Genomic DNA, 12,429 nt, shown 5'->3' with positions numbered 1-12,429 from the left:
TCATTAGCGTGCCACTCACACCAAGGATGCTTTCATAACTCAAAGGTAAATTTGCATAAGAGATGGAGCCAACGTTCACTAACAAGTAACCATAATTCCTATAGTTTTTATGTTCATAATTGTCTTTTTTCAATCTGAAATAATTGAACACGTTCTGATATCGGACGAATATATTTGTATAATAAATAAGAGAAGAATCTCGGTAAGAAATGAATCCATCTTTATTAATTTTGTATGTTTCGTCAATCACTTTATTTGCGCTGCTTTTCGAGACGGAAATTGCGTCGTCAACCATCTCTTTTAGATTATTTTCAAACAGATCAGTGGTACTTTGTAAAAATGTACTAAACTCACCGTACTTTTCACATTTTATGTGTTCATTGATGAACTCCTTAATTTTTCTCAACGCCGTGTCTCTCTCAGTAATACCACTTTCAACAATTTTCCAAATCTCCGGCTGAATTTCTAATAGCTCCTCCATTTCTAAAAATTCAGCAGGATTATAAGTATTACCGTAAAAATCTTCAGAGAAAAATACATCAGCCTCATCAATTAAGAGAACGGTTCTTTTAAAGTCTTTATTATTATCCACTACTTTATAATTAAGTTTATTTAAAACAAAATCATTTGTAATAGAATGTAATGATTTTTCAACTCCATTAGTCTTACGAGTCAATGTTTTTTTAGCCATATTGTCAAAAGTAATATAACTTATTTTAGACTTTAAATCAAATTGACTAAAAATTAAAAAAAAGGGATCAAAATCCTTTTCATCACGCTTTGCTAACAAATTACTGTAGCATACTACAAATGCTTCATTTCCTGTCAAAGCTATTAGCGCAGAAATAAGACCCAAAATAAGTGATTTTCCTTGACCTGTTAAAACCTGAACAAAGTGTTTTGGCACTCCTGTAGCATCGTGGTCAACACCCAAAAGTCTCAGTATGCACAGAATTTGAACACAATGTGGTTCTATTCTTTTCTTTATGATTGTAACATCTTTGGATTCTTGAAAAGACCAAACTGAAGCTAAATAAGCCAATAGAACAGGTAGAACGTTTTTTTTAAATTTAGGAGTCCATTTTTGAAAAGGCAGTTTTTGCTCTTTTCCAAGTTCTTTCTTAAGCTCTTTCAAAATTTCAGCGATTTCTAAATTTTCCAAAGATGCCATCTTTTTCGTATAACGGTTGTAACAGTCTTCTAGTATGTTTCTGTTAATTTTTATTTTAAACTCATTTTTTCCAGCTGCTCTACTCACCTCTCGTTCGCAAAACTTTAAAGCTTGCTGTATCCCAATCTGATTTTGTTTGCGAGAATTCAGGTAGAAGTTCTCAACGCTGTCAAGAGATTTTTTAAAATCCGAATAATCTTTGCAGTTTTCTACGACGCATTGAAATGGTAGAGTACAGTCTCTTACGAAGTGTTCCGGATCAATGTAGTCAGTTTGATCTTCGAAATGAGTAAATGAATGCCCAATGGCGAGAAACAAATCGCCTACTGATTTGACGCAGTCTTCATCACTCCAATCCGCTTTATTAAATAACAATATTATAATGTCTAATAACTTTTTAATCGTTTCAATCACAAAATGCTTAGGAGGTTCTTTTTGTTTTTTCTCGAGTTTTTCAATGTAATCTTCAGGTTCTTTAATTTTGTACGCTGTAATGTTGCCTCTCGTCACCTCCTCGACAATTCCTTCTAACTCCTTAAAATATGAAATCTTAGGAATAAACCATGCAAAATTAATTCCTTTTAAGTGCTTCAAAAATTCGTTATACATTCTCAAAAATTTAATCATAAAGATTTCTCCGAACTTTCTTAAACAAGCTTTCTGAACTATTTCCAGCAGTTTTTTCATCACGGATTCCACATCAGATTTAAATATACTGCAAGGTATTGGAAGTTTTCCAACAATTGAGCGTCTGTGTTCCCAGTATTCGTTGTATATGTCCAGCAAGTTAGAGAAGTGGTGTAACAGAGAATCGTCATCGTCAGAGCGAAGAACACATTTTATAACGTCAATTTGCTTAGTTAAAATACTACTATCGATATCCGTTAGGGTAGAACTGGTTGCAGAGAAGTAAGGATACGTCTGGGAAATGAATTTTATAATGTTTTGAGTAGCGACACGAAATGATTCTTGACGGTCTTGTTTAGTCATTTGAATGAAATTTACGAAGCCAGCCAGCACAGATGATGACAATTGCTTGAAACGAGCATTCGACTTGTCGCATAAAATAGGAGCAAGGGCACAGTCCACAATATACAGCCAGGTAAGACGTTCTTCAGAGATGCATGTGAATACTATTTCATTGCCAGGTGCCGAAATGTCCTTTTCTTTCAACAAGATAAAAGTGTAACTAAATTTATTTTGTGAGGAATAAAAACCAGGTTCGAAATGTTTCACAAGATTAAATATTAATTGGTATTGTTTTTCAAGGGATACATGATAAAGCTTACTAGAACTCCATGAAATGGCGTTAACAATGGAAAGTTCCCCTTCTTTGAAAGAAATCAACTCACTGGCTGATGTTTGTTTCTGGCAACGAACTATTTCTTCAACCACGTCACGGAAACTCTTTAACAGGAAATAATAAATACTATTTGTTATGGGTATGAATAGTTTTAGTGAAACTCTGTTTGATTCGTCGATTTTTTTGTAAAACTTCTTCCATGCATTTTCAACAAATGTTACTGGAAACATTTTATTACCTAAGTAATTTTTTTCACTCGTTAATTCGATTAAATCTGTAAACAAAGAGATGTCATTTTCGTGGATATAGAGCAATTTGCTACGTGGTAGGTGGTTTATTGTTCTAATAAGACATACAAGATTAAAATTTGTGTTCGGACATTTATTCAACAAATTTTTTCGGTGCTCTTCTATTGCAGTTTTACAAACATCCTGCAAACTCGTAAATAAATCTGGCTTATTTACTTTTGACGAATCACTAAATTTTGGAAAAAACTGATTCCGATTGCAAAGTTTTCTTTCTGCTTCAAGCAAATATTCTGCCCGAAGTTTTATCTCAGACGACAAATGTTCACGTTTAGTGATTTCGGTAAGAAATGTTTCCGGATTTTCGAACGATAAATTGTGGGATTTTTCCAACAACAGAAGTTGATAAAAATCTTCTGCACAAACAGGATCTTTTGAAATGTTTTCGTAACTATCATCCAATAATTCCAGAAAACTGTCATGAGCTTCATCTCTTTCGATTTGAAGGAAATCATAAAAATCATAAGTAATTGTGGCTCTTCCTAAAAATAGTCTCTTATTAAAATCAAAAGAATTGTCCGGAGTTAATTCATCTCCCTCAACAATATCTATTAACCCCAAAAATTGATCATAATTACCAGAGTCAACTTGCAATAAGTTATTGTTACCAATATGCCCGAAAAATAATTTACTGCTTGAATCAAAAATGTTAAGCTGAAGCTTCCCCTTATAGTATATTTTGCCTTTTCTATTTTTTATTATTATCAATTCCGTTTTATCGTCACTATATAGTTTTATCGTATTTCGATTCTCAGTTTTGTCAACATAATCCAAGCAATCATTTGGCCTGACACTTTCGCAAAAGCTATCGTCAGAGTCGTCACTTGCTCCATAGTCATCATTTGGCATGTCCTTTTCCTCATAATCATAGGACGCTAATTGGTAAGCCGACTCAACTTGTTTCTTCGTATCTCTTTTGATCACACTTAAGCTTTTGAACTGTTTAAAAAGAATTGAAAAGTCAGATGGGGCTTGTGTATCGCCCTTTAAACGTAATATGCTTTTACTTTTCTTCTCCTCCACTGTTTCCTTGCTGTTCTCATGAAACGATGTTGACGGAATTTCAGAACTATTGCCGTGTGTTTCTGATATATTTCCAACAGAAAGTGATTCATCAATATTTTTGGCAGATTTATCATGATCAGTTTGATTATCTTTTCTAGTAGTTGTATTTTGAAGCCTTTTCTTTTTCCCCATTATTTTATTGATTTGTTAACTTTTTTTTTTCAATATATAGTTGTTAGTGAATGTTCATATATTTCTTTTTTCTTTCAAATTACCGTAAATGCAATCTATGTGTTTGGAGAATTACTTTTTTGACGGAGATAGTTCTTTTTTAAGCAAATTTTGAAATATATAATACCAAATAATATAATTTTTCCATGAAATGAGCACTCTCCTATGAAAAGCTTGTTCTGAGGGAGAAAAGAGTTTCTCTAAGTTCCTGAAAAAAAAAGATAGATCAATCAAACAATCAGTCAGTACTTGCTAGAAATGAGTAAATAAAACGGTGTATACAAAACAAAATTTAACACAATATTCAATCATAATAGGAAGGAAAAAAAACTACAGATGTTATGCCAATACTTTATATATGATATTAACTTTGGCCTTTGCAAATAAATTTTTCTCAATAAACGAAAAATAATCATATGCAAGTACGGACTATTTGCAAGAAATGCGACATTGTGTTTGTGTCCAACTTCAATCGAAGACTAGTGTACAGACCTTTGTAGACTTTGCATTTTAATAACATAAATTTTGTTTTTGAATAAATATTATGATTTACAGCATAATTTGAACATTCAAAATGTCATTTATATATTTCATACCTTACTATATTTAAAGCCAGGCAGTTTAAATAGATTTAAAATTCAAAGAATGTTCAAAATATGCTGTATAAATCGAGAGGGTTACTAGAAATATGCATTAAATTTTTCAGTAGAGAATTTTTTTAATATCAAAATTCACCAAAAAAACGATGTTCCTACTAGTCACTAATGTCTCCATTAAATCGATCACTAAAAAGCCATATAATAAATTAAATGAAAAGAAATCATTTCTTTGACTACTCATTACCTCAGATATAAAGGAAAATATTTTAAAATATATGCTAAAGACATTTACATCCCATTCTTATTAAAAGTAAGAATATTTTTTTATCAGACATCAATACTGTTCCTTTTCTATATTTTATTTTACTTTCATTATTTAATTTTTTTATAATACATAGTTTGCAATAACGTTTCCTAGGACTATTTCTAAAATGAGGTTGTTAGCCATAGTTAGATTGTTAACCTTAATGTTGTTAACAATAACAAGGTTATTAACCATAATGTTGTTAAGTTTAAGCAAAATATTATTTTTCAATATTTTGCCACTCCTGTCCCAGTTGTTACCGTCCTCTTAAATGCATTTTATGGCGAGGGCGATGGTGACTATTACAGAAATATTAACATTTATTGATAATTCCACTGTTTCATATTTAGCTTGCAAGCACATATAAATATATTTAGGATGAAAATAAAATTCAAACAATAAAATTGAAAAATTTAATTATCTTTTATTTTTTTAAACAAAAAAGCTTAATTTATATATTAAGAGGAGAAATATTAGTATATGCATTGTTGCAAAGTAGGTGAATTATTTTATGTGTGATGGAAGAAGGCAACTGTTCACATTCAGGAGTCATTAATTAACGAGTCTAAATTAACGAGGATAAACTACAAATAAATTTTATTCATCTATCTTTAAAAGATCTTAAGAGTAGAAGAAACAAGAAATTCCTATGAATAAAATTTTAATTGAAGATAAAACATTGCTCTACTATGATCGGTCTCAGCCAGATGTTTAAATGCAGTTAGTTTTACAAAAATAAAAACTTCAAGTGTATTGCCAGTTGTGTATTTTAAGAATAGATTGTTCTAAAACTGCAAATGCTTATATTTAATTGCGTTTATTTTTTAGAACAAGATCGCTCACTCTAAAATCCTGTCAGCTCTTCTTTGCCTTAATGAAAAAAATGTAAAAAATTAAAAATATATTCATTATTTATGGAAGATATAAATGTAATATTTGGGAAAAATTACTGAGCGAAATATGTTGAAAAGGATTATAAATAAATGAATTAAATAAACATATAAATTTTATTTGTGTTATAAAAAAATCTTCGGTATGACGTTTTAATCAGTGAATATTTTTGTGCTAGTAATTTGAAGAATCAAATGTTGGCTGTTTTTACATAGCTTGCTTTTATTTTAAGACAATTTATCCAACAAATAATAAAAAAATATAAAAGGTATCTTTGTTTTAATTAACATAAAAATTAACTACTTTTAAAATATATATTTAAAGTGTGCGTCAATATATATTTCACGTAATTCTTATATACGTAGATTAATTCTATAAATAATTGGTGTTTTTTTTTCCTTTTAATTTTTATAAATCAGATTGTCTTACCCGTCTTGAATTTTTTGAATATCAAATTTTTTGAAGAATCATCCGTACTTAAACCAGTGGTTCACAATTTCTTTTCAGATAAGGTCTTATCAACTTGCTTCTGGATAGCCTTTTTCTTAAGCCCTAAAGAAGTTAAAGAACTTCTTATGTAATTTTTAGTAATCAGTAAGAAAACATTGAAATTAGTTAAAACATTTGAGATATAGGCTTTGCAATGCTCATAACCAAGAAACAAAAACAAAAAAGTTAAACCACCTTATACCAATATTTATAAATTTAAAAGGATAACTAGAAGAAAATGAACACAGCGTGGCCACAAAAGTTTAGATATACTTAAAATTCTTCTATAAATTGTAAAATAAAGTAGATTTCCCCCCAATTATTTTACTGTAAGTGTTATAAAAAGATAAGAGAATATTCGAAGTAAAAAAAAAAAAAAACAATAGCGAAAAAAATTAAACAGAAAAATAAACAAAACTTGCTTTTTAGTTTTGCGTTAACGACTACGACTACTAGCAATGAAAGAATAGTGCAATTTCAGTGCTCCTAACAACGATAGTTATTATTGGCAAGTTCCAAAAAAACAACCGAAGCTATCGGACGTATTGGAATAAAGCCTTCTTGGTTTGGGGTTCCTTTGGATTCAATAGGCCAAACCAGTTAAACATTTTTGAGTGGTCGTGAAAACTCAGTTAAATATCAAAGCACACTAAACTGTAAAAAATTAAAGATCAAATTACGATAAAAAGTATCGGCACTCGGAGTAGTGGTAATTTTTTTAGTAAAATTCATTTTTACTGGTACGTGGTCAGGAACAAAAAATCCGATATACGGTAATTTTTACAGTAATAATTACCGTTAGACTACTAAATCACTTTAATTAAATAAATATTACTGTAAAAATTATGGTATAATTTTGGGTTGTTCACCATCGAATTCGGAGAAATAGTATACGATAGTTTTTACAGAGCTATTAGTCTTGATCTAAGCCTACTTACTTGGAGTATCGCCTTACGAGCCGCATTTGAGAACAAAAAGTAGCTAACTAACTTATTTTCTGTTAAGCATTCGTTAAATTTAAAAAAGTCTGACTGGGATATTTGTGACTGCCAGTGGAACAAAATAAATAGTCAAAAATCTCAGCTCAATGCTTAATAATTTCAGTTTTAGATGAGGTGGTGACATTTATGTTTTACCTATTAATCTTGAATTTTCAGATCGATATGTTGTGCAAAACACGAGAATTCATTTATTTACACAAGAAAAAGTTCTAATTCACGAGCCAATTAAAGGGGAACAACTTAGTATACTTTGCAAAAAATGAAGGAAAAAAATTATTGCATTTTTCAAAAGTTTACCATATGCGTTACAAGGAGAGGAAGACCACGAAAACCTCTGAATCTTGATTTTCGAAAAACGAATAAGTTACAGCATAATATGCTGAGTGCTTAGCTAGACGGGCTAGGACATGTATAAACTATCTCGCTCTGTTGATTAATGGATTTTCTCACTCATATCAAAACTTTTTAATATTAAATTTTTATTGAAATAACTTGCTCAAATTATGCACGAAAAATACGTTTTGATTTGAATGACATAGATCAATATGTTGGTCTGGTAAGTCTTGAAAATGGGCGTCTATTTTTGAACGCTTAAAATAAGACAACTGTTATTTCCTATTTATTAATTTGTGAAGCGAACGAATTCTTTAATCAGGTAATATCATACCGATTCAATTTCTTGGGATTATTAATTTAATCAAGAAACTAATTATTTAACAAGAGAAAAAAGCTTATTAACAAGAAAAGAGAAAAAATATTAACAGGATTTAATTATCAAGCAAGACAAGATTTAAATTATTTAACCAGAGGAAAAAATCTTTTGAAATTCAACGGTAATGTGTGCATTAGCGACCGTTAATGCATACATTACATAAATAAATTGGGAAAAACTCTTGATTCCGTGATTGAACGGATCACAATAGTTAATCTGGAGATTGACTAGATGATGAGCATATAAACAGCCTTCGAATTGTGGCGATAACATTTATATAATTTGGTACGTATAAATTAATACATTGGATAAAGACTTCCTTGGAGTAAAGAAATATAATTTGATTTCTTCAAATTTTATTCTTAAATGCGTAATGATTGTATATGAAATAAAATATTTATTCTCATGAATTAAAAAAAAAAACGAAAATTTACTTACCCTCCTTTTTTCTATAGAGAATAAAATAAGTGTTGTTGAAATCGATTTTTTTTTCTTTTGAGGGTGGATATCGTTTTATTAAACTCAGGTTATCTTTTAAACAATTAAAGGGAAATTCCCTCGGTTTGATCGATAAAAAGTAAATTTATAAAGATTATTTATTGTTCTCTGAGGTTAGGAGATAAATTTATTCAAAAACAAATTTCACATTTCATACAGAGATAATTAAAATGCACTGGGGTTCATTTTATACTTTTATTTTATTGGGCAGAAAAATTCTTATTGTCTTCGTATCATAAAACATCGATATCCTAATCAATATATGAACCAGAGAACATGAGCAATATTTAATAGCCAGCATATAATGGGACAGATTTCAAGAGACTACACAAAAAAAATTTATCGTTTTTTATTCAAAAATAAATCAAATAGTCAAAAAAGTATGTTATGCAATTTAAATGCACAGTCAATAATGGAATCTAAGATTACCTTAAATATAACTGCTTCATAACATATTAAATGAATCATATAACTTATTAAATGAAATCTGACGTATCGAAAGAAAGATTTGTGATTATTGAAATATGCGGTCAATTAATGAAGCATGTTTTAAGAATGCTTTTAGTTTTAATTAGTATTTTCTCTCATCAGTTTTATTTTTTAGAACACTTAATTATTTTATTCAATTATTTGTGCTTTGGAATTATTCAATTTTGTAGAAACTTCTAAGTTTATCATCGATCTTATTTGATATAACAAATTAAAAAAAATTAAAACTAAACAATTAAATATTACAGAATGTGCAATGAATTTTGAGTGGTAAGATTAAGTGGTAAGAGTCATCGCGAACCTTAAAAGTTTATATAACACAAAAGCATTCGGATATCATTCTTTCACTCCAAAATCACTCATAACCTGTTTGGTTTCTGAATTAGTTATAAGTAAAAGATTTTACAAAGCATACGAATATTGTATTGCTAAATAAGACAAATTTAAGTAAAACTTAAACAATATTATTTTTTTTTTGTAATGTTTATTAAATAAAATTTTTCTTATTCATCTAAAATTTCTCAAAAACGTAAATTATACTCAAAAATAAATTTGTGTAGCACTTTAATTTCTGTGATGCATTCTCAGGTGGTTTTAAATATTCTGATTTTTTTTACGACATCCGAATTTTAAATTGCGTATTTCAAAAATTACTTATTGGCGCACTTTACATGTACTAATTTCATCGTAAATTTTATCTTTTTTTTTTCTTTTGTAATTATTGCGATGCTTTTCTTCGTGATTTTTACGATCCCGTTACTTTAACTACGATATTAATAAAACGCGCGATTTTTTAATCGCGAATTTAAATAACCACTATTTGATACTTGTGCATATTTAATCGTAAATATATGTTATTCTATCGTCGTTTCGGCAGTTTATAATTATTTCACCTTGAAAAAGCTTGAGAGACGAAAAATAATAATAATAATTAATAAAAATCACAACGGATAAAGTTGATCAGATAGTATTCACATCTTTGTTAAGCAACAAGTTTTAAGGGTTAAAACGAAAAGAGCTTGCATTTAAAATTACTTAACTGCAGTTATACTGACAGTGTAGAGTTTATAAAAGGGATTTATTCTAACTTAGAAATGAATAGAATGGTTTTCTTCCTATTTTAAATAGTATACTATGGAACTGGAAATTTTCATTTTTAATATACAGAGCCATGAAGGAAAATGGGCCTTTGCGCTGGGTTCTATGAGGCTTGACGCTGATAATATTCAAAAAATAAATATAAATAATAACAAAAATAAATAATAACAAATAAATAAATAATAATAATTAAAAAATACTTTTACAATAACTAAATAATTTTAAATGAAAAATAATAATAATAAAAAATAGATTTACAAAAACTAAATAATTTCAAATTTTTAAAATTGCGCGGTATCGATAGTTTAAAAATCTTTTTTGTTTTATGGTAAGGATGAAATGAAAAAAAGGCAATATTATCCTAATGTCTAGGGTAAAAACTAAATAATTTTAAATGAAAAATAATAATAATAAAAAATAAATTTACAAAAACTAAATAATTTCAAATTTTTGCGCGGTATCGATAGTTTAAAAACCTTTTTTGTTTTATGGTAAGGATGAAATGAAAAAAAAGGCAATATTATCCTAATGTCTAGGGTAAAAACTTTATAAATCAAAATTAGATATACATTCGAACCTCGCTAACTCGAACCTCGATTTCACGAATTTTTCGATATCTCGAAGAAAAAAAATTCCCTTCAAATTTCCTATACACTCAATGTTAAAAAAAACGTGATTTCACGATTTTTTTTCTGAAAATATAAAAATATTCCAAAAAAAATTTTAAGAATAGATAACCAATTCTCATAATGATAAACTTTTTAAAAAAATGGACATAAAGACGTCAGTGGCATGTGATGATGTGTCTCTCTCTACGATAATGAATGGCTTCAAGAAGGCTTGATTCATTAAAGACCACGAAAGTAGTCAAACAATCAATATCGTTAATTCTGCTGAAAACTACACCGAAAATGATTGGGTCAGATTGACCGGACTCAGAAACTTGATGACTTGGAATTTCATAACTTAGTAAACGTAGATGATGCAGTAACAGTGTGTGGTCAGTGGCATGACAATGATCATCGCTCAAACGAAAGCTTCTTGTGAACTATCAGAAGAAGAGGATGAGGAAATCGAAGATATACCACCCAATGTTACTAACAAAGAAGCAATTTCTGCAGTGGACATACTGTAAGGAGATTTATTTGAGAGGCAGCCAAATATGTCAGAGGAGACATTTAAAGCTATAGTCCACTTAGAAAGTGTTGCAGGCAAACTTTCTTACACATCTCTAAAGCAAACAACAATTGAATCTTTTTTTAAGTGTAAAAAGTGTTTTTAGAATAAATATGGAATAGTAAATAAGGTATGTAAAGAGCATTTTTCTTTATTCTACCATCGATAAAATGCGATTTTCGATAAATCAAATTTTTGGTATCTCGAATTTTTTCTCCTCTCCATTCAAGTTCGAGATATCGAGGTTTGACTGTATTTAAAAAAATTTAGGTGGTTTTTTGATCGGGGCCCTTAAATCCAAAATATTTCTAATCGACACAAATATTTTTATGCAAAACATGAAAATTAAATAATTGTAAATGAAATTTGAATGCCAGAAAAAGATTTACAAAGTAAATTCGAGATTTTTCTTTTTCATAATGAAGGTGAAAATCTTATATTCTAAGCCAGTGTTTCCTAAACTTATGACTTTTGTGTACCCTTTCTAAATTATTCGTAACGCTGTGTACCGCGAGTAAGAAAATGAGTGTATTTTTTACTATAAAAAAACTGCACAAAAGTGAAAAATCACAACTGACTGTTGACACCACTAATTATTAACTGTTAACTCTGCAAAAGATAGCCAATAGAAAAATGCGTAATCGTACATTTTCATGATTAGCTTTGTTTTTAAATAAAATTTTTTGAAATTTTTGTTTATTGCAAGATATTTCGCATAAGAACGCGTACCCCAGCTAAACTGTTCCCGTACCCCTGGGGGTATACGTACCACCTTTTGGGAAACACTGTTCTAAGCGATTCGATCCTAGGGATACCGCAGAGAGAGAATATTTTTTGTTTAAAGGGTTTTGTTAGTACCGATTTAATTTAGCTCGGTTTTTCACTAAAAGGTTAAAAAAAAAAATTTAAATTTCCATACGGCTATCATTACTGTGTCTCAATTCTATGTTTTGTTTTACTTTTTCTACAATTATTCTAAAATATAAATTAAATTCATAATTAAATTGCAAATTCATTAAAAACATTTCTTTTATTTTAAATATAGTTTTTATTAAATGACATTCAGATCTGTAAAGGGGAAATTTTGTAATCGAAATTAGCCAGTGCACTCAAATCTCTTTTTGCAACACTATGCCTGGGGACAATGAAGGTTTCTT

The 12,429-nt window shown here is 29.2% G+C and overlaps 1 protein-coding gene across 1 annotated transcript; it reads right to left on the bottom strand.

The window, feature by feature from the left end:
• Nucleotides 1–5: 5 nt before the first annotated feature.
• On the bottom strand, nt 6–9,068 carry LOC139424950 (uncharacterized; the record flags this gene model as incomplete). The annotated part of the gene is given in 3 exon segments (XM_071177264.1): nt 6–4,223; nt 6,239–6,361; nt 8,450–9,068. A coding segment is annotated over 1 exon segment (3,971 nt), but the record flags the coding sequence as incomplete, so codon positions are not given.
• Nucleotides 9,069–12,429: the final 3,361 nt, after the last annotated feature.

The sequence above is a fragment of the Parasteatoda tepidariorum genome, chromosome 2, assembly GCF_043381705.1.
Source record: "Parasteatoda tepidariorum isolate YZ-2023 chromosome 2, CAS_Ptep_4.0, whole genome shotgun sequence".
Classification (NCBI taxonomy): Eukaryota; Metazoa; Arthropoda; class Arachnida; order Araneae; family Theridiidae; genus Parasteatoda; species Parasteatoda tepidariorum.
This window is presented reverse-complemented; position numbering and strand designations above follow the sequence as displayed.